The sequence below is a fragment of the Amaranthus tricolor genome, chromosome 4, assembly GCF_026212465.1.
Source record: "Amaranthus tricolor cultivar Red isolate AtriRed21 chromosome 4, ASM2621246v1, whole genome shotgun sequence".
Classification (NCBI taxonomy): domain Eukaryota; kingdom Viridiplantae; phylum Streptophyta; class Magnoliopsida; order Caryophyllales; family Amaranthaceae; genus Amaranthus; species Amaranthus tricolor.
Genome location: NC_080050.1, coordinates 32,380,559 through 32,404,194, shown reverse-complemented (window position 1 = coordinate 32,404,194; position 23,636 = coordinate 32,380,559). Strand labels below are relative to the sequence as shown.

Genomic DNA, 23,636 nt, shown 5'->3' with positions numbered 1-23,636 from the left:
CTTTTTATATTTTTTAATAATTTGCGAGTTACAACCTTAGAGTTTAGCATTTTTGCGAATTATAACCTTAATGTTTATTTTTTGCAAATTACAATCATCAAAGTATTAAAGTTTACAGTTGCAAGCCAAAAATACAGAACTCCGATCATTAAACGTAAAATTCCAAACCTGTAAACTTTGATATTCTGGTGTCCGTAATTCGCAAAAAATAAACGTCAAAATTGTAAATCACAATATTGCTAAACAAATTACTCCTATTATAGAATATTTACCCTATCTTTAAGAAAAATTATAAGAATAATTTAGTTTGGCTAATTTTCTATTATAAATACATTATTTTGTGCTCTCATCTACGATTGCTCTTAAAATTGCCCGAATTCCTGAAAAGAACATAGTGAAGAACTTCTCAAAACGAAGTTTTCCCAGCAAACTTCTGACAAATTGGGTTGATCAGCCATGGAAGTAGGTACATTCGATTCTCTAATACCATCTCGTTACATTTCATTTATTTTTCCTATTCAATCTCTTTCCTGTCCAATTGACTATATTGTATCAAACTATCTTCAAATTTCTGTTCTTGATTCACCATTTAACCCCACTACTTTACCCAAAATAGCCGCCATGATTGTCCCAAAACACCGTGAAAATGATTGGGTTTTCACCACAGAAGCTGGGCATCTCCAGCTTCTTTTGAATTCCCCTGGGATTTCTAGGTTAATTTTAATTGGTAATGCTCCTAATTGTGATATAAATGTTGGAAATTTATACAAAAGATCATTAGAAAATTGCCCAAATTATAGGGTTAAGTTGGAGGAAAGTTTATACCCTTTGTTGATGGCTTTAATACCTAAGGAAATTGCTCAATCGGGTAATTTTGATGTACCCTTTTTGAGTTATGAGGATAATTTAATTAGTAGTGCAGTACTAGAATGTTGTGTTGGAGATTGTGTAGGAGAAATGCTCGTTGAAGATGTCGAAATCGAGGGTTCTAAGAGGGAGTTTCGGAGGCGATTGAGGTTTAAGAAAATGCCCAATTTGATACAAACACAAATAAGCATTGTTCCCAATGGATTTGACGAAGATATTTTGAATTCCATGTGTTTTAAAGAAGGGGATTTTGAAAAGGGGATTTTTAGTTTGGATGTAAGATCATTAGTTCATCCTTACTTAGAACCTATGGTGTCAAGTCTTTGTTTAATTGGTGGGTATATTGAAGAGTGCTATGAATCCAATGTTAGGCCAAGAGGACTTTGCATAGGTGTTGGAGGTGGAGCATTGCTTAGTTTTCTATCATTGCAATTAGGTTTCGAGGTTGTTGGTATCGAGATTGATGAAGTTGTTTTGAGGATTGCAAAACAATATTTTGGGTTACAAACTAGCAATAGTTTGCATCTTTGTGTTGGAGATGGAATAGAAATTCTTAAGAAGGTAGCTTTTCTTAGCAACAACGACAATGCCAAAGACGTAATCTCAAAAGATTGGGGTCGGTTACATGAACCGATATATCAGTCCCAAAAGATTGGGGTCAAGTACAACGACAAAGCTTTTCTTAACAATGGCAGTAAATCAAGTTCTTTGGTAGATAGTACAACAAGAAAGGATTATTGTAAGGAGTATATTGAGAATTTTGGGTCTAAATTTCTTGTTATTATGCTTGATGTGGATTCTAGTGATGTTAAAATGGAAATTAGTGCGCCTACCTTGGATTTTTTCCAAAAAGATGTACTTCTAGCTGCTAAATCATCTCTTTTGAATCATGGTATTCTAGTTTTGAATGTAATTCCTTCAGATAAGTCATTCTATGATATGCTGATACATAAATTGAAAGAAGTTTTTGTGGATTTGTATGAGATAGATTGTGGAAATGAAGAGAATTTTGTTCTTATAGCCTCAAAAACATCTGTTGCTGTTACTGAAAATAAATTTTTGAGGAAGCTGAATTCAGTTATTTCAGGAGCATTTGTGGATTCTGTTCGGAAAATATGAAGTTTATGCTAATAATTTTGTACTTGATTTCTCCGACTGCTATAAGTACCGTATTTTGATCGATAAACTTTGGTAGCTATCCTAGCATTAAACTTCAACATTCAGGCCATCGAGTTGATTTCGGGTCAGATCTTTCGGTTCAAAATCTTTATATTCATTTTGAAGTCTGGTCAAGTCGGGTTTGTTGCAATGTCGGGTAATACCGGGTCAGTTCTACTTCAAGGACTGTCAAGTGTCCCAGACCAGGAACGTTCTTTATTTGGCATTGCAAAAGTTAGCTAAGGTATCACCAAGCATGAATTTGCATTTGTCACTTTTTCCCCGAAATTTTGAGGTGACATTCACTTTCAGGAAAGCAAATGTCTCCATTTGTTCTTCTTTTTTTGTTGTCAACATACCTGTGATTTGTCCTATTTCTGCATTTTCTACCGTGTGTTTTGTCGAAGATCTGAAGCTAATGAGGCAAATGGTTATGTTCTGGGAGGCACCCCAGTTCAAGGATCTGATACTTTCGAGCAATCAAGATGACTGTGATCTTTATCCTTCCTACTTTACAATAAGTAATCCATGTTAATTTGTGTATTAAATGCTGCTGCCATCTATTTTGTTTTAACTGCAGCGAGCCACCTGCAAGGCTGCAGTTTAGCTCATTGTGTATTTTGTGTAATTTGTACTTTTTTAGTGATTGAAAAGTCAACAATCCAGTATCTCGCATAAGTCAGGGTCGGGGGAAGAGGATAGCGGACATATCGTACCCGTGCCCCCTCCAAGGAGAGGGCACGGAGAAATGAAATCTCCTTATATCTTCACCATGGGATGTTACCTGTGATTAAATCTTGCCTTTCCGATGATCAAAATTCAGCACTTTCTTGTTCCTGAAGAATTTCTGTTCAGTTTATGTCTTTATCATTTCCTTGAGTGGATTATGTTTGTTCTAGATGGTAGTCTCATTTCCAGTTTGGATACGTTGTCAAAAATTACGAGTCAATTTATTCATCTTTTCCGTCTTAATTTTTCAGAGAAAGAGGTGCTCGGGCCCTAGAGGAAAGATTAGCAGTGGAAATGTTGGCTGCTGCATAAGGCACAGACGGATCACAAGTAGATGAATGTGAGTCTTTGACTTCGCCTTCGTTTTCAGAAACTAGCTTATTGATTGTGTCAATATATTGCGAGATGATTCCTTAGTTTTGAAGTTAAAACTTGACAGCTCGTATTGTGTAAGACCGTCTCATCATGAGACAAACTCATATAATTAACCCATTTACATAATTGATTACTTTAAGTGATCTCTTTAACTAACTAAAGATACACAAGCCAGTCCAATAGAGACGGTCTCACCATGAGACCTTCTGTCCGTCTCATTTAAGAATTTGTGAAAACTTTGGAATTTGTTTGATCTTTGAACGATAAACTACACACCTCGAGTTTTCTTGGTATAATTATTCTATAGTAATAATGGTTCATTCATATCCTCTCGAAAAACCTTCAAATGGTTTTTTTGCTCGTGTGGCATCGAAATTCATATACACTTAACTTGAGCCGATTTAAGCAACTTAACTAGTTGGTAATGTAGAGTTGTAACCTGCTAGAACCAAAATTTTCCTCTTTGCTCACAACATAATTCCGATAGTGGTTTATCTTTCGTATTCGAAACCACAATGTAGCAAATACAGAGAGACGGAAGAGTATTCTTAACTTTAACAAAGCTCGACCTAAGGAGTCATACTACAATGCTTAAACAACCAGTTGAAGAAATTTTTTTTCGTAAAAAAGAAATGAGGAAAACATAGTTGTCCAAAAAACTTCAACCAATGATAATGCTTCCTGGAAAGGTATGTAACTATACTTTCTCCGTTCTGTTATACTTGCTACATTTGACTTTTTACGCAATTTTTATGTCAATTTAATCGGTTATATATGGAGTTATGTATAACCAAAAAGTTTACTTCTAAAAAGTTACAAATATAAAAATATGTGATTAGACGATTCAAACAAGATTCAACTTGATTATATTTTTTCTTACACATTAGGCATTAGCCGCAATATAAAATATAAGCCTGAATGACGAATAGTGTTAATAACCATAATGTAGCAAGTATTTCAGAATGGAGGAAATACTATTTTCGTTCCACTGGATTTGCTACACTTCCCATAGTTGATTGTCCTAATAAGTTTGCTGCTAACTTCTCGTTGTATTCCTGGAGTTCTCTCCTATATCTTTCTTTATCTCTCAACCCAATATTTTGATAAACCTGTACATAAACATACAATTAACAAACATGTAGTTTATATATCACCATATGTCCCCATCAGATTGCTACATTAAAAAAAAAAGATTATAAAATGTAGAAATCTGATTAAGACAAAAAACTATTTACGGTGTATTTGGTTGTTGGTACTAAATAATGGTAATATAAATGATTTGTAGTGTAAATTTTTATGAGATGTATTATGTCATTCCCATGTTAATTAAAAGTTGATTATATCACCTAATACCATCACTCCAAATTATGCATTGGAATGAATTTTCTGAAGAAAATGAGATGATTGAAGCAAAACAAGCTTGAATATTAAACTTGTTAAGAGATTTTCCCACTAAAATTACACTAAAAATTTTAATAATTATTTCCACAATTTAATACCAACAACTAAACGGGCCATTAGTACTCATTGGACTCACTACTCTCTCTTCAGGGCCAAGATTGTTCCATAATTCTCCAATCATCTTAGTAAACTCCCTTTCTCTACTATTAGGATAAAGGGACTTGAGCACTGAATGCTTCTCCGAGAAAAAGAAATTGTAGCCACTTCTATTGGGTTTCGGATGGGTCGGATCTCCGCCCCATCGCTTCCTCTTTCGTCTTCTCCTTCTTGAGGCTTTGCGAGGTTGCATAGGATTGTATGGAATGATTGCCATGCTGAGATCTTCAGCTGGGGAAGAAGGTGTGCATGGTGGATCATCTGCTGAAGGATGGTAAATTACTCCACTCAACACATCATGTCCTACTTTAACTGTGACTAAATAACCACAGTCAAATTTCCCATCAATTGTTCCTATTGCTGGAATGCTCAAAGGAATAGAAGAAACTGGACAATGTAAAACATTTTTTAGCTAGATAGAATAATATTATAATAATACAAGCCTAGAAAAGTTGCTTAGCTTATAGAATATTTGAAGATTTAAGATCAATGGAATTGTTCTTTAAAACAATTCAAGTATATACTATGTATTGTGTAGAAATTGTTGTTGATTGATCTATTTGACCAACTAGTAGTATTTGATTTGCCAGTCGATAAGCCAACAGTTTCGAAAATGTTTGATACAAACTATTTATTGGCTATTTATTAGGATAAAAAATTAGTCAAAAAGCAAAGAAATCATGATTTTGAATCAAAAGTCAGCTTTTCAACTGACTTAAATATCATTATAAATGTTGGTGTTTGACTAAAAAAACTAAAAGTTGGTCAACAAAAAAATCAACGAAATAGTCATTTGCAAACACACTATGTGTATTATCGTCCTTTGCTTTAAAATAATATTATACTGTAATAAATTATAAATTATAATATACACTAAATAAACTTAGTTGTTACCTGGTGAAGGAGTTTGAATTACAGGGCCTTGTAAATTAAAGAAGTAAACTTGCTCAAACTGGTAAAGAAGGCTAAGATAATGTTTTTTCAGTACAAAAGAAGCACTTGTTGTGGTGGAAGAAAAATTAAATTTTGAACTTATTTCCCTCCATTTCTTCTCTAAAACCACCTGTAAATATACACAAATTATTGTATTAATTAAGCATCAATTATATAATTCTTGTATTACTCTAATAAAATTATATTTTTCATTACCTTGTCATATCCACCCCTTTTTGTAACCTCCACATATAACAGATGTAAATTTAACTCTTTTTTTCCTGTTACTGGCACCCTAAAAATATATAACACAAAATAATTTTATATATGAGATAAATTATAAAAATAAGAGCTTCCAAATTACTGTGAAAAATGAATATGTTAATAAAAAAATGTAAAACTCTATAAAAAAAGCCGTTGAGTATTTATATTTTCAAGATATTTTTCAACCTTTCCATAAATAATTCTCACCAACAATTGTATAAGCTTCAAAGACTACATAATATATAATATATTTATAGGTTTTAACTTTCAAATAAAATTGGAAAACACTTGATAAGCTTCAAAAACTATGGAATATACCCTAAATTTAAAGGCTATATTGCTCTAACCTTCAACTTAAACTCCCAAAAGCACTTGTATAGTTGTATTAGCTTTAAAAACTATAGATAAGACTTAACTTTCGACTTAAACTTTTAATAATCCATCACATTAATTTTTTAAAATCTATTAAAAAAATAATTCTACTAAAAACTTGCAATACTATTTGAACCCTAAAAATATTATAGATTCGATCAAAGACGTTCAAGCTAAGCGAGATTCAACCTAGTTTGACATACTTTAAACATAGACGTGAAATCTTATAAATTAATAGTGTTTCAAATTCATCAAGATAGGAGAATACGTGTTTTTTTCACCAAATTTGGAAAATAATAGAAATGAAAAAGGAAAAAAATGTTTAGAAATGGAGAATATAAGAGCTATTTTTTAAAAGATTGAGTCTCGGTAAGGCGACTTCAAAAAAATAATATGTATTAAATGGATTATTTAATCTATGTATAAAATATATTTTTCAATGAGATCGTCTCATACAATAATTTGTAAAAATATATAGAATGAAAACATGGAATGGCCTACATGAATTTGGTGCCCATCATAGAATGGAAACTTCTAAGCGCATCCAAGAACACCTCTGCTTGATTAGCAACTTCTTCATGAGTAGAAATTGGAGATGGATAGTAGTAACTACATTTTTCCCTCGCCGGCGGCATTAGTTTTTGACAGAAATAAGCGCTGGAAAAGGGTTGAAATGGAAGTGTCAAACAGAGGATCCTCTGTTTTTGTTCATTGAAAAACAGGGTAATATGATTTATAGTTTAAGTGGCGTAAATAAACTTTTAGGTGATTGATTCAAGATAAGATTAGAGTTTCTTAAAAGAAATATGGAAAAATTTCTGACCCCAAATAAGTTATATATATAAAAGTCATAATTTATAAATTAAATATTGTTTGTGAATGTATTTCACATTTACAATTTTTTGTGCTCATTTTTTGTGTAAATAGAAATTTGTTTTGGATGTTGTTCTTTGAAGAATCACATCAATGTAATTATGTGAAAAATGCCAATATTTATGGTTTTTGGGAAGAAGTCAAAAGTATTAAGATGTTTAGTAAAGTCAACATAATTAACCTAAATAATTGACATATCACAAATTCTCATATAAGACGGTCTCATCACTTAAAAGAAATATCAATTCCCTTTCAATGTTTGTTCACGATTCAGTATACCTAAAAATATCGTAGATAATAATAAAATATAATTAACACGTTAATATTATACATAAAATTGTACTCCTATAAAAGTGAAGATTAACTTTAAACTTGCAATTCAACTAGGTAATCCAAACAACCTATCTTTTTAGAATTGTTATCGAGAATTTTGTTATGTTTCAGTTGAAGTAAGTATGTTATTTTTCAAACAAAATTCTGAAATTGAATCTCACCTTATTCTCTTCTTTCCTCAGCCTATTTTATAATTTGGAAAAGAAAAAGTAATCTAAAATGAGTAGTATGTGAAGATAAGTAAGAAAGCAAACCAATGATCGATGGAAATTAAGTGGGGATTGGGATAAGATAAGTTTAAGGTTTTTCTTTGTGACATGAGGTAAGATAGCTAAGTTAAAAGCTATGGTGACAAAAAATGGGTTTATATTTCTTTTGCTCCAAAGAAATAGTTTCAACTACAGATGATGTTAAAGAATTGTGGGTAAAAATGAAAAAAACATATATTTTATAAAAATTGAAAAAAATTATATATGTAATAAAAATGTAAATTAAATGTGAAAAAAATGTGGTCATAATCAAAAATAAAAATAAGAGAAATTCAATAAAATGGAAAAGAAAAATTGGCCTAATTAGTACCTGAGTGCACATAAATGGGGTAAATTCATAAGTGTGACTCTTGGTACTTTGGTAACTAAATGGGTGTAATTATGTGTGGAGTATTCATGAAGAATTATGGGTGTTAATGAAGATTAATGAAGAATATGTAAAGGTTTGATTTAAGTATGCTCGATCAAGTTTCTGTCAGAGGAAGCTGTAGGGTCGCTCGACCCATTCGCTCGACCGAGCGAGCCTTTTGGTGGGTCGAGCGGTCAGTCAGAATGCTCCAGATTTTGCTACTTCTCGCTCGACCGAGCTGCTCGACCCGAGCGAGCTCTCTGTTCAGTCGAGCAGTCTCTCTGATATGCGTGGGATGCTGATTTTTGACCTTCCAAGTTCCTAGAGTTATTTCATAGTATTCATTAGTCAATATTAACTATGTATTTATGTGAGCCATTCATCTTCATGTATCTAGTACTATAAATAGGGCTCTCATACTCACACATCAAACACATCAAACACAACCCCTAAGCCAAACACATAGCCTTTCTTGTTTGTTATCTCTATCTCAATTGTAATTCTTCATTAAGAAGTGTTGTTTGTATTCTTTTGATATAATATAAACAGAATCTACATACCACGGAGGACGTAGCCATCATTGGGTGAACCTCCTTAAATCTTTGTGTCCTTTTTAGTTACATTGTCAAACTTTGTTTGTTCGTTGTTGTTTGTTCTTAGCATCGTAACGTTATTGGCGATCATTTTCAATTGGTATCAGAGCCAAGTTGTTTTTGCGGTGTTTTAAGAAATTATTACTTGAAAATCATGACTACAATGAAGCTCGACATTGAGAAGTTTGATAGGAATGTAAACTTTGGCTTATGGTAAGTCAAAATGAGAGCCATTTTGATCCAAAATGGTGTGCATAAGGCCATTGATGGTGTAGATAATATGCCGGAAGGAATGTCCGCATCGAGATGGGAAGAGATAGACACTAAGGCATTATCGGCAATTCAATTATGCCTTTCCAATGATGTTCTAAGAGAGGTTGTTAAAGAAACAACAACCAAGAGTATATGGGAGAAATTGGAATCACTCTATATGGCCAAGAGTGTTACCAATAGGCTACTCTTGAAGAGTAGACTCTACGACTTACGCTTGGAGGAAGGTAAACTTTTAAAACCTCACTTAGATGAGTTTTGTTCCATTGTTATGGATTTACAAAACATTGATGTCAAACTTGATGATGAAGACTTGGCAATTTACCTTTTATGTTCTTTACCCCCCTCTTATAAAAATTTTAGAGAAACTCTACTTTATGGTAGAGATAATTTGAGTAGTGATGATGTAAAGAGTGCCTTAACACAAAGGGACCTCATTGATACACAATTGTCACAAAAGTCACCAAGCAATGCTAGTGATGGTTTGTTTGTAAGGGGGAGGTCACAAGAGAAAGGTTCCACTAGTGGGAGTGGAAACAAGGGTAAAAGGAGGTCTAAGTCCGTGAGGCCAAATAAAAATAAAACTTGTAACTATTGCAAGCTTAAGGGCCACATCAAGAAGGATTGTTGGAAGTTAAAGAAAAAGCTTGAGGAAGAGGCTAGGGAAGGAACTAGCAATGCTAATGCTAGTTATGTGAATGATAGTGATGATGGTGATGTTTTAGTTGCCACACATGGGTACAAAGATAATGATGAATGGATTCTTGATTCAGGGTGCACATTCCACATGACTCCCAACAAAACTTTCTTCCAAACTTATGAAAGTGTTGATGGGGGAAATGTTACCATGGGAAACAACACTACATGTAAGGTTGTTGGGATTGGGAGTATTAGAATAAAAATGTTTGATAGGATTGTGAGGACCTTAACCGATGTGAGGTATGTCCCGGGGTTGAAAAAGAATCTATTATCTTTGGGTACTCTTGATAAAATCGGGTGTAAAATCACTTGTGAAGGTGGAGTTGTGAAGGTTGCCAAGGGCTCACTAGTAGTGATGAAGGGGAAGTTGAATGGGAGTTTATATGTTCTTCAAGGTTCAACCATTCTTGGCTCGGCAAATGTATCCACAAGCACAGTGTCCGATCAAGACACCAAACTTTGGCATTTGAGGCTTGGTCACATGGGCGAAAGAGGTATGTTTGAACTCTCTAAACAAGGTTTATTTGATGGGAAGAAATTTGGGAACCTTGGTTTTTGTGAACATTGTGTTTATGGGAAACACAAGAGAGTTAGTTTTAAACCCGCCATTCACAACACTAAGGGAATTTTAGATTATGTCCATTCCGATTTGTGGGGGCCTTCTCGAATGCCCTCCCTTAGTGGTTGTAGCTACATGTTGACCTTTATTGATGATTTCTCTAGGAAAGTTTGGTGTTATTTTATAAAACATAAAAATGAAGTTTTTGATGTCTTCTTGGAATGGAAGAAAATGATTGAAAAGAAAACCGGTAGGAGCATCAAGACCTTAAGAACCGACAATGGTCTTGAATTTGTTGATAGTAAATTTCTCAAATATTGTTCTAATAAAGGTATTGTTAGACATAGAACTTGTGCAGGACGTCCTCAACAAAATGGTGTAGCGGAGAGGATGAATAAAACATTGTTAGAAAGGGCTAGATGCATGCTAAAACAAGCTAATTTTGGGAAGCAATTTTGGGCCGAAGCGGTGGCTACGGCATGTTATTTGATCAACCGTTCACCTAATACCGCCTTGAAGTTCAAGTCGCCACAAGAGGTGTGGTACATCACTCCGGTAAACTATTCTAGTCTTAGGATCTTTGGTTGTCCAGCTTATATTCATGTAAATGAGGGTAAGTTAGAACCAAGGGCTAGAAAAGGCATTTTTGTGGGATATGGAGTGGGTGTAAAAGGGTATAGGGTATGGTGTAATGATTCAAAGAATATAATTGTTTCTAGAGATGTTGTTTTTGATGAAAATAGTATGCTTGTATCTAATGTTGAAAAACCTTTTGATAATGATGTAAATAATGATGCACAAGTGGAGGTTGAATCTTCCAATGTGGATGATGAGAAAGATGATGATGTTCAACAGAGGTCTCCTCCTTTGTCAACAACTAGGCAAAGAAGGAAGATCGTGGCTCCAAGGAGGTATATTGAAGAGTGTGATTATGTTGTTTATGCTCTCAACATTGCTAGCGAAGTCGAAGGGTTAAATGAACCAAGTACGTACAAGGAGGCTATGGCCTCAAATGACTCAAGCAAGTGGTTGATTGCTATGAAGCAAGAGATGGAGTCTCTTGCAAAGAATGGAACTTGGGATATCGTTGTTGCACCAAAGAAAAAGAAGATTGTGGGGTGCAAGTGGATATTCAAGAGGAAGGAGGGTCCTTCTAGTGATATTCCTCCCATCTACAAAGCAAGGGTAGTTGCAAAGGGATACTCTCAAATTGAGGGTGTTGATTTTCATGAGGTTTTCTCATCGGTGGTGAAACACTCTTCTATAAGGGCATTGCTTGCTTTGGTGCCGATGGAGGATTTGGAATTACATCAATTGGATGTAAAGACGGCTTTTCTTCACGGTGAGCTTGAAGAAGAAATATTTATGAAGCAACCGGAAGGTTTTGAGGTAGCCGGTAAAGAAAATCATGTGTGTAGATTGAAGAGGTCATTGTATGGGTTGAAGCAATCTCCAAGGCAATGGTATAAAAGGTTTGATTCCTTTATGATTTCACATGATTTTATTAGAAGTTCTTATGATAGTTGTGTCTATTTTAAGAAGTTTGAAGATGGTTCTTTATTATATTTGCTCTTATATGTTGATGACATGCTTGTAGCATATAGTTCTTTGTTTAAGGTGGAGAACTTGAAAGAGTTGCTTTCAAGTGAATTTGATATGAAAGATCTTAGTGAAGCCAAGAAGATTCTTGGGATGGAGATTTTGAGAGATCGGGCTAAGGTTGTCTTATACCTTAGTCAAAGGAAGTACATTGAGAAAGTTGTGCGACGTTTCTCTATGGATGATGCTAAAGGTGTGTCTACTCCTCTTGCTTCACATTTCAAATTGTCCACGAATTTGTGTCCACAAACAAAGGCGGATGAAGAGCAAATGGTAAGAATTCCATATACTAGTGCCGTTGGTAGCGTTATGTATGCTATGGTATGTTCTAGACCCGACATTGCTCACGCAGTGAGTTTGGTGAGTAGATATATGTCTAATCCGGGGAAGGGACATTGGGAGGCACTAAAATGGTTATTGAGGTATTTAAAAAATACTTCTAATGTATGTCTTATGTATGGCAAGCGAGCTAACCGGGTTTTGTGACTCGGATTATGGTGGTGATCTAGATAATAGAAAGTCCACAAGTGGGTTCGTGTTCACTTTGGGTGGTTCGGCGATTAGTTGGCAATCATCGTTGCAAGATGTGGTTGCTCTCTCTACAACCGAGGCGGAGTACATAGCCGTGGCCGAGTCATTCAAAGAGGCAAAGTGGCTTAAAGGTCTTGTTGGTGAAATGTGCAATAAAGTGTGTGAGGTAAGTGTGCATTGTGATAGTCAAAGTGCAATTCATTTGGCTAGAAATCAAAATACATTTCATAGAAGATCCAAGCACATTGATATTAAGTATAATTTCATCCGGGATGAAGTTGAGCACAAAAGGGTGTTGTTGAAAAAGATTGACACTACGGAAAATCCGGCCGACATGATGACAAAGTCATTACCTACTACCAAGTTTGAATTATGTGTTGACTTGGTAGGTTTAGCTCCTTGCTTGAAGTAATGCCCTCTTGGGGCATTTTGAGGTGTGTATGTTTTTATTATGAAGTGGATTGATGAATGTTTTGACTTGGGTGAACTCAAGTCAAGGTGGAGATTGTTATGAATGGTAGTATACTAATGTGGTAGTATACTAATGTGTGACTTGAGTGCACATAAATGGGGTAAATTCATGAGTGTGACTCTTGGTACTTTGGTAACTAAATGGGTGTAATTATGTGTGGAGTATTCATGAAGAATTATGGGTGTTAATGAAGATTAATGAAGAATATGTAAAGGTTTGATTTAAGTATGCTCGATCAAGTTTCTGTCAGAGGAAGCTGTAGGGTCGCTCGACCCATTCGCTCGACCGAGCGAGCCTTTTGGTGGGTCGAGCGGTCAGTCAGAATGCTCCAGATTTTGCTACTTCTCGCTCGAACCGAGCGAGCTCTCTGTTCAGTCGAGCAGTCTCTCTGATATGCGTGGGATGCTGATTTTTGACCTTCCAAGTTCCTAGAGTTATTTCATAGTATTCATTAGTCAATATTAACTATGTATTTATGTGAGCCATTCATCTTCATGTATCTAGTACTATAAATAGGGCTCTCATACTCACACATCAAACACATCAAACACAACCCCTAAGCCAAACACATAGCCTTTCTTGTTTGTTATCTCTATCTCAATTGTAATTCTTCATTAAGAAGTGTTGTTTGTATTCTTTTGATATAATATAAACAGAATCTACATACCACGGAGGACGTAGCCATCATTGGGTGAACCTCCTTAAATCTTTGTGTCCTTTTTAGTTACATTGTCAAACTTTGTTTGTTCGTTGTTGTTTGTTCTTAGCATCGTAACGTTATTGGCGATCATTTTCAATTGGTATCAGAGCCAAGTTGTTTTTGCGGTGTTTTAAGAAATTATTACTTGAAAATCATGACTACAATGAAGCTCGACATTGAGAAGTTTGATAGGAATGTAAACTTTGGCTTATGGCAAGTCAAAATGAGAGCCATTTTGATCCAAAATGGTGTGCATAAGGCCATTGATGGTGTAGATAATATGCCGGAAGGAATGTCCGCATCGAGATGGGAAGAGATAGACACTAAGGCATTATCGGCAATTCAATTATGCCTTTCCAATGATGTTCTAAGAGAGGTTGTTAAAGAAACAACAACCAAGAGTATATGGGAGAAATTGGAATCACTCTATATGGCCAAGAGTGTTACCAATAGGCTACTCTTGAAGAGTAGACTCTACGACTTACGCTTGGAGGAAGGTAAACTTTTAAAACCTCACTTAGATGAGTTTTGTTCCATTGTTATGGATTTACAAAACATTGATGTCAAACTTGATGATGAAGACTTGGCAATTTACCTTTTATGTTCTTTACCCCCCTCTTATAAAAATTTTAGAGAAACTCTACTTTATGGTAGAGATAATTTGAGTAGTGATGATGTAAAGAGTGCCTTAACACAAAGGGACCTCATTGATACACAATTGTCACAAAAGTCACCAAGCAATGCTAGTGATGGTTTGTTTGTAAGGGGGAGGTCACAAGAGAAAGGTTCCACTAGTGGGAGTGGAAACAAGGGTAAAAGGAGGTCTAAGTCCGTGAGGCCAAATAAAAATAAAACTTGTAACTATTGCAAGCTTAAGGGCCACATCAAGAAGGATTGTTGGAAGTTAAAGAAAAAGCTTGAGGAAGAGGCTAGGGAAGGAACTAGCAATGCTAATGCTAGTTATGTGAATGATAGTGATGATGGTGATGTTTTAGTTGCCACACATGGGTACAAAGATAATGATGAATGGATTCTTGATTCAGGGTGCACATTCCACATGACTCCCAACAAAACTTTCTTCCAAACTTATGAAAGTGTTGATGGGGGAAATGTTACCATGGGAAACAACACTACATGTAAGGTTGTTGGGATTGGGAGTATTAGAATAAAAATGTTTGATAGGATTGTGAGGACCTTAACCGATGTGAGGTATGTCCCGGGGTTGAAAAAGAATCTATTATCTTTGGGTACTCTTGATAAAATCGGGTGTAAAATCACTTGTGAAGGTGGAGTTGTGAAGGTTGCCAAGGGCTCACTAGTAGTGATGAAGGGGAAGTTGAATGGGAGTTTATATGTTCTTCAAGGTTCAACCATTCTTGGCTCGGCAAATGTATCCACAAGCACAGTGTCCGATCAAGACACCAAACTTTGGCATTTGAGGCTTGGTCACATGGGCGAAAGAGGTATGTTTGAACTCTCTAAACAAGGTTTATTTGATGGGAAGAAATTTGGGAACCTTGGTTTTTGTGAACATTGTGTTTATGGGAAACACAAGAGAGTTAGTTTTAAACCCGCCATTCACAACACTAAGGGAATTTTAGATTATGTCCATTCCGATTTGTGGGGGCCTTCTCGAATGCCCTCCCTTAGTGGTTGTAGCTACATGTTGACCTTTATTGATGATTTCTCTAGGAAAGTTTGGTGTTATTTTATAAAACATAAAAATGAAGTTTTTGATGTCTTCTTGGAATGGAAGAAAATGATTGAAAAGAAAACCGGTAGGAGCATCAAGACCTTAAGAACCGACAATGGTCTTGAATTTGTTGATAGTAAATTTCTCAAATATTGTTCTAATAAAGGTATTGTTAGACATAGAACTTGTGCAGGACGTCCTCAACAAAATGGTGTAGCGGAGAGGATGAATAAAACATTGTTAGAAAGGGCTAGATGCATGCTAAAACAAGCTAATTTTGGGAAGCAATTTTGGGCCGAAGCGGTGGCTACGGCATGTTATTTGATCAACCGTTCACCTAATACCGCCTTGAAGTTCAAGTCGCCACAAGAGGTGTGGTACATCACTCCGGTAAACTATTCTAGTCTTAGGATCTTTGGTTGTCCAGCTTATATTCATGTAAATGAGGGTAAGTTAGAACCAAGGGCTAGAAAAGGCATTTTTGTGGGATATGGAGTGGGTGTAAAAGGGTATAGGGTATGGTGTAATGATTCAAAGAATATAATTGTTTCTAGAGATGTTGTTTTTGATGAAAATAGTATGCTTGTATCTAATGTTGAAAAACCTTTTGATAATGATGTAAATAATGATGCACAAGTGGAGGTTGAATCTTCCAATGTGGATGATGAGAAAGATGATGATGTTCAACAGAGGTCTCCTCCTTTGTCAACAACTAGGCAAAGAAGGAAGATCGTGGCTCCAAGGAGGTATATTGAAGAGTGTGATTATGTTGTTTATGCTCTCAACATTGCTAGCGAAGTCGAAGGGTTAAATGAACCAAGTACGTACAAGGAGGCTATGGCCTCAAATGACTCAAGCAAGTGGTTGATTGCTATGAAGCAAGAGATGGAGTCTCTTGCAAAGAATGGAACTTGGGATATCGTTGTTGCACCAAAGAAAAAGAAGATTGTGGGGTGCAAGTGGATATTCAAGAGGAAGGAGGGTCCTTCTAGTGATATTCCTCCCATCTACAAAGCAAGGGTAGTTGCAAAGGGATACTCTCAAATTGAGGGTGTTGATTTTCATGAGGTTTTCTCATCGGTGGTGAAACACTCTTCTATAAGGGCATTGCTTGCTTTGGTGCCGATGGAGGATTTGGAATTACATCAATTGGATGTAAAGACGGCTTTTCTTCACGGTGAGCTTGAAGAAGAAATATTTATGAAGCAACCGGAAGGTTTTGAGGTAGCCGGTAAAGAAAATCATGTGTGTAGATTGAAGAGGTCATTGTATGGGTTGAAGCAATCTCCAAGGCAATGGTATAAAAGGTTTGATTCCTTTATGATTTCACATGATTTTATTAGAAGTTCTTATGATAGTTGTGTCTATTTTAAGAAGTTTGAAGATGGTTCTTTATTATATTTGCTCTTATATGTTGATGACATGCTTGTAGCATATAGTTCTTTGTTTAAGGTGGAGAACTTGAAAGAGTTGCTTTCAAGTGAATTTGATATGAAAGATCTTAGTGAAGCCAAGAAGATTCTTGGGATGGAGATTTTGAGAGATCGGGCTAAGGTTGTCTTATACCTTAGTCAAAGGAAGTACATTGAGAAAGTTGTGCGACGTTTCTCTATGGATGATGCTAAAGGTGTGTCTACTCCTCTTGCTTCACATTTCAAATTGTCCACGAATTTGTGTCCACAAACAAAGGCGGATGAAGAGCAAATGGTAAGAATTCCATATACTAGTGCCGTTGGTAGCGTTATGTATGCTATGGTATGTTCTAGACCCGACATTGCTCACGCAGTGAGTTTGGTGAGTAGATATATGTCTAATCCGGGGAAGGGACATTGGGAGGCACTAAAATGGTTATTGAGGTATTTAAAAAATACTTCTAATGTATGTCTTATGTATGGCAAGCGAGCTAACCGGGTTTTGTGACTCGGATTATGGTGGTGATCTAGATAATAGAAAGTCCACAAGTGGGTTCGTGTTCACTTTGGGTGGTTCGGCGATTAGTTGGCAATCATCGTTGCAAGATGTGGTTGCTCTCTCTACAACCGAGGCGGAGTACATAGCCGTGGCCGAGTCATTCAAAGAGGCAAAGTGGCTTAAAGGTCTTGTTGGTGAAATGTGCAATAAAGTGTGTGAGGTAAGTGTGCATTGTGATAGTCAAAGTGCAATTCATTTGGCTAGAAATCAAAATACATTTCATAGAAGATCCAAGCACATTGATATTAAGTATAATTTCATCCGGGATGAAGTTGAGCACAAAAGGGTGTTGTTGAAAAAGATTGACACTACGGAAAATCCGGCCGACATGATGACAAAGTCATTACCTACTACCAAGTTTGAATTATGTGTTGACTTGGTAGGTTTAGCTCCTTGCTTGAAGTAATGCCCTCTTGGGGCATTTTGAGGTGTGTATGTTTTTATTATGAAGTGGATTGATGAATGTTTTGACTTGGGTGAACTCAAGTCAAGGTGGAGATTGTTATGAATGGTAGTATACTAATGTGGTAGTATACTAATGTGTGACTTGAGTGCACATAAATGGGGTAAATTCATGAGTGTGACTCTTGGTACTTTGGTAACTAAATGGGTGTAATTATGTGTGGAGTATTCATGAAGAATTATGGGTGTTAATGAAGATTAATGAAGAATATGTAAAGGTTTGATTTAAGTATGCTCGATCAAGTTTCTGTCAGAGGAAGCTGTAGGGTCGCTCGACCCATTCGCTCGACCGAGCGAGCCTTTTGGTGGGTCGAGCGGTCAGTCAGAATGCTCCAGATTTTGCTACTTCTCGCTCGAACCGAGCGAGCTCTCTGTTCAGTCGAGCAGTCTCTCTGATATGCGTGGGATGCTGATTTTTGACCTTCCAAGTTCCTAGAGTTATTTCATAGTATTCATTAGTCAATATTAACTATGTATTTATGTGAGCCATTCATCTTCATGTATCTAGTACTATAAATAGGGCTCTCATACTCACACATCAAACACATCAAACACAACCCCTAAGCCAAACACATAGCCTTTCTTGTTTGTTATCTCTATCTCAATTGTAATTCTTCATTAAGAAGTGTTGTTTGTATTCTTTTGATATAATATAAACAGAATCTACATACCACGGAGGACGTAGCCATCATTGGGTGAACCTCCTTAAATCTTTGTGTCCTTTTTAGTTACATTGTCAAACTTTGTTTGTTCGTTGTTGTTTGTTCTTAGCATCGTAACGTTATTGGCGATCATTTTCAATTGGTATCAGAGCCAAGTTGTTTTTGCGGTGTTTTAAGAAATTATTACTTGAAAATCATGACTACAATGAAGCTCGACATTGAGAAGTTTGATAGGAATGTAAACTTTGGCTTATGGCAAGTCAAAATGAGAGCCATTTTGATCCAAAATGGTGTGCATAAGGCCATTGATGGTGTAGATAATATGCCGGAAGGAATGTCCGCATCGAGATGGGAAGAGATAGACACTAAGGCATTATCGGCAATTCAATTATGCCTTTCCAATGATGTTCTAAGAGAGGTTGTTAAAGAAACAACAACCAAGAGTATATGGGAGAAATTGGAATCACTCTATATGGCCAAGAGTGTTACCAATAGGCTACTCTTGAAGAGTAGACTCTACGACTTACGCTTGGAGGAAGGTAAACTTTTAAAACCTCACTTAGATGAGTTTTGTTCCATTGTTATGGATTTACAAAACATTGATGTCAAACTTGATGATGAAGACTTGGCAATTTACCTTTTATGTTCTTTACCCCCCTCTTATAAAAATTTTAGAGAAACTCTACTTTATGGTAGAGATAATTTGAGTAGTGATGATGTAAAGAGTGCCTTAACACAAAGGGACCTCATTGATACACAATTGTCACAAAAGTCACCAAGCAATGCTAGTGATGGTTTGTTTGTAAGGGGGAGGTCACAAGAGAAAGGTTCCACTAGTGGGAGTGGAAACAAGGGTAAAAGGAGGTCTAAGTCCGTGAGGCCAAATAAAAATAAAACTTGTAACTATTGCAAGCTTAAGGGCCACATCAAGAAGGATTGTTGGAAGTTAAAGAAAAAGCTTGAGGAAGAGGCTAGGGAAGGAACTAGCAATGCTAATGCTAGTTATGTGAATGATAGTGATGATGGTGATGTTTTAGTTGCCACACATGGGTACAAAGATAATGATGAATGGATTCTTGATTCAGGGTGCACATTCCACATGACTCCCAACAAAACTTTCTTCCAAACTTATGAAAGTGTTGATGGGGGAAATGTTACCATGGGAAACAACACTACATGTAAGGTTGTTGGGATTGGGAGTATTAGAATAAAAATGTTTGATAGGATTGTGAGGACCTTAACCGATGTGAGGTATGTCCCGGGGTTGAAAAAGAATCTATTATCTTTGGGTACTCTTGATAAAATCGGGTGTAAAATCACTTGTGAAGGTGGAGTTGTGAAGGTTGCCAAGGGCTCACTAGTAGTGATGAAGGGGAAGTTGAATGGGAGTTTATATGTTCTTCAAGGTTCAACCATTCTTGGCTCGGCAAATGTATCCACAAGCACAGTGTCCGATCAAGACACCAAACTTTGGCATTTGAGGCTTGGTCACATGGGCGAAAGAGGTATGTTTGAACTCTCTAAACAAGGTTTATTTGATGGGAAGAAATTTGGGAACCTTGGTTTTTGTGAACATTGTGTTTATGGGAAACACAAGAGAGTTAGTTTTAAACCCGCCATTCACAACACTAAGGGAATTTTAGATTATGTCCATTCCGATTTGTGGGGGCCTTCTCGAATGCCCTCCCTTAGTGGTTGTAGCTACATGTTGACCTTTATTGATGATTTCTCTAGGAAAGTTTGGTGTTATTTTATAAAACATAAAAATGAAGTTTTTGATGTCTTCTTGGAATGGAAGAAAATGATTGAAAAGAAAACCGGTAGGAGCATCAAGACCTTAAGAACCGACAATGGTCTTGAATTTGTTGATAGTAAATTTCTCAAATATTGTTCTAATAAAGGTATTGTTAGACATAGAACTTGTGCAGGACGTCCTCAACAAAATGGTGTAGCGGAGAGGATGAATAAAACATTGTTAGAAAGGGCTAGATGCATGCTAAAACAAGCTAATTTTGGGAAGCAATTTTGGGCCGAATCGGTGGCTACGGCATGTTATTTGATCAACCGTTCACCTAATACCGCCTTGAAGTTCAAGTCGCCACAAGAGGTGTGGTACATCACTCCGGTAAACTATTCTAGTCTTAGGATCTTTGGTTGTCCAGCTTATATTCATGTAAATGAGGGTAAGTTAGAACCAAGGGCTAGAAAAGGCATTTTTGTGGGATATGGAGTGGGTGTAAAAGGGTATAGGGTATGGTGTAATGATTCAAAGAATATAATTGTTTCTAGAGATGTTGTTTTTGATGAAAATAGTATGCTTGTATCTAATGTTGAAAAACCTTTTGATAATGATGTAAATAATGATGCACAAGTGGAGGTTGAATCTTCCAATGTGGATGATGAGAAAGATGATGATGTTCAACAGAGGTCTCCTCCTTTGTCAACAACTAGGCAAAGAAGGAAGATCGTGGCTCCAAGGAGGTATATTGAAGAGTGTGATTATGTTGTTTATGCTCTCAACATTGCTAGCGAAGTCGAAGGGTTAAATGAACCAAGTACGTACAAGGAGGCTATGGCCTCAAATGACTCAAGCAAGTGGTTGATTGCTATGAAGCAAGAGATGGAGTCTCTTGCAAAGAATGGAACTTGGGATATCGTTGTTGCACCAAAGAAAAAGAAGATTGTGGGGTGCAAGTGGATATTCAAGAGGAAGGAGGGTCCTTCTAGTGATATTCCTCCCATCTACAAAGCAAGGGTAGTTGCAAAGGGATACTCTCAAATTGAGGGTGTTGATTTTCATGAGGTTTTCTCATCGGTGGTGAAACACTCTTCTATAAGGGCATTGCTTGCTTTGGTGCCGATGGAGGATTTGGAATTACATCAATTGGATGTAAAGACGGCTTTTCTTCACGGTGAGCTTGAAGAAGAAATATTTATGAAGCAACCGGAAGGTTTTGAGGTAGCCGGTAAAGAAAATCATGTGTGTAGATTGAAGAGGTCATTGTATGGGTTGAAGCAATCTCCAAGGCAATGGTATAAAAGGTTTGATTCCTTTATGATTTCACATGATTTTATTAGAAGTTCTTATGATAGTTGTGTCTATTTTAAGAAGTTTGAAGATGGTTCTTTATTATATTTGCTCTTATATGTTGATGACATGCTTGTAGCATATAGTTCTTTGTTTAAGGTGGAGAACTTGAAAGAGTTGCTTTCAAGTGAATTTGATATGAAAGATCTTAGTGAAGCCAAGAAGATTCTTGGGATGGAGATTTTGAGAGATCGGGCTAAGGTTGTCTTATACCTTAGTCAAAGGAAGTACATTGAGAAAGTTGTGCGACGTTTCTCTATGGATGATGCTAAAGGTGTGTCTACTCCTCTTGCTTCACATTTCAAATTGTCCACGAATTTGTGTCCACAAACAAAGGCGGATGAAGAGCAAATGGTAAGAATTCCATATACTAGTGCCGTTGGTAGCGTTATGTATGCTATGGTATGTTCTAGACCCGACATTGCTCACGCAGTGAGTTTGGTGAGTAGATATATGTCTAATCCGGGGAAGGGACATTGGGAGGCACTAAAATGGTTATTGAGGTATTTAAAAAATACTTCTAATGTATGTCTTATGTATGGCAAGCGAGCTAACCGGGTTTTGTGACTCGGATTATGGTGGTGATCTAGATAATAGAAAGTCCACAAGTGGGTTCGTGTTCACTTTGGGTGGTTCGGCGATTAGTTGGCAATCATCGTTGCAAGATGTGGTTGCTCTCTCTACAACCGAGGCGGAGTACATAGCCGTGGCCGAGTCATTCAAAGAGGCAAAGTGGCTTAAAGGTCTTGTTGGTGAAATGTGCAATAAAGTGTGTGAGGTAAGTGTGCATTGTGATAGTCAAAGTGCAATTCATTTGGCTAGAAATCAAAATACATTTCATAGAAGATCCAAGCACATTGATATTAAGTATAATTTCATCCGGGATGAAGTTGAGCACAAAAGGGTGTTGTTGAAAAAGATTGACACTACGGAAAATCCGGCCGACATGATGACAAAGTCATTACCTACTACCAAGTTTGAATTATGTGTTGACTTGGTAGGTTTAGCTCCTTGCTTGAAGTAATGCCCTCTTGGGGCATTTTGAGGTGTGTATGTTTTTATTATGAAGTGGATTGATGAATGTTTTGACTTGGGTGAACTCAAGTCAAGGTGGAGATTGTTATGAATGGTAGTATACTAATGTGGTAGTATACTAATGTGTGACTTGAGTGCACATAAATGGGGTAAATTCATGAGTGTGACTCTTGGTACTTTGGTAACTAAATGGGTGTAATTATGTGTGGAGTATTCATGAAGAATTATGGGTGTTAATGAAGATTAATGAAGAATATGTAAAGGTTTGATTTAAGTATGCTCGATCAAGTTTCTGTCAGAGGAAGCTGTAGGGTCGCTCGACCCATTCGCTCGACCGAGCGAGCCTTTTGGTGGGTCGAGCGGTCAGTCAGAATGCTCCAGATTTTGCTACTTCTCGCTCGAACCGAGCGAGCTCTCTGTTCAGTCGAGCAGTCTCTCTGATATGCGTGGGATGCTGATTTTTGACCTTCCAAGTTCCTAGAGTTATTTCATAGTATTCATTAGTCAATATTAACTATGTATTTATGTGAGCCATTCATCTTCATGTATCTAGTACTATAAATAGGGCTCTCATACTCACACATCAAACACATCAAACACAACCCCTAAGCCAAACACATAGCCTTTCTTGTTTGTTATCTCTATCTCAATTGTAATTCTTCATTAAGAAGTGTTGTTTGTATTCTTTTGATATAATATAAACAGAATCTACATACCACGGAGGACGTAGCCATCATTGGGTGAACCTCCTTAAATCTTTGTGTCCTTTTTAGTTACATTGTCAAACTTTGTTTGTTCGTTGTTGTTTGTTCTTAGCATCGTAACGTTATTGGCGATCATTTTCACAAGCCTTGCTCTTGTTGGTCCGAACATTTATCTCCCAAATAATTTGATACTTAGCATTTCAAAGTTCATGACCAATTTTATTGCAATAATCTCGCAAAATTGAATCTTATCACCAAGCCACCAACCTCAAATATTCATCCAATAAACATTTAAATTGACTATAATAGATCACAATATAGCTTTATTATTTACAAATATTATCGGATTTTTAGTTGTTGAAGGAAGAGAAATGTTAACAACAAACCATGCTAAATCATAAGATGTAATATTGTCAAGGAACCTACTCAACCAAAAGCTTAAGCTGATGGTTGAGGCCCCATAATGTGTTATATTCTCTAACAAATATATACTATGACATTTATTTTAAAATTAAAGTT

The 23,636-nt window shown here is 36.3% G+C and overlaps 2 protein-coding genes across 6 annotated transcripts; one reads left to right on the top strand and one right to left on the bottom strand.

Annotated features, from left to right (window-relative positions):
* Positions 1-335: 335 nt before the first annotated feature.
* Positions 336-4,821, top strand: LOC130810281 (uncharacterized). 5 transcript variants are annotated; one of them, XM_057676286.1, is made up of 3 exons: positions 336-2,269; positions 3,006-3,094; positions 4,681-4,821. In XM_057676286.1, exon 1 carries the CDS (start codon positions 457-459, stop codon positions 1,984-1,986), a length of 1,530 nt encoding a protein of 509 aa, XP_057532269.1. In that variant the 5' UTR covers positions 336-456; the 3' UTR covers positions 1,987-2,269; positions 3,006-3,094; positions 4,681-4,821. The 5 variants fall into 5 exon arrangements, with proteins under 5 accessions (XP_057532269.1, XP_057532266.1, XP_057532268.1 ...); XM_057676283.1 differs by lacking the exon at positions 4,681-4,821 and adding an exon at positions 3,651-4,238 and having other exon boundaries at positions 357-2,927; XM_057676285.1 differs by having other exon boundaries at positions 368-2,546.
* LOC130810282 (high mobility group B protein 9) lies at positions 3,928-7,070 on the bottom strand. The gene is made up of 5 exons (XM_057676287.1): positions 6,757-7,070; positions 5,836-5,914; positions 5,581-5,749; positions 4,667-5,073; positions 3,928-4,238 (listed from the first exon to the last, which is right to left on the bottom strand). Exons 1-5 carry the CDS (start codon positions 6,888-6,890, stop codon positions 4,104-4,106), a joined length of 924 nt encoding a protein of 307 aa, XP_057532270.1. The 5' UTR covers positions 6,891-7,070; the 3' UTR covers positions 3,928-4,103.
* Positions 7,071-23,636: the final 16,566 nt, after the last annotated feature.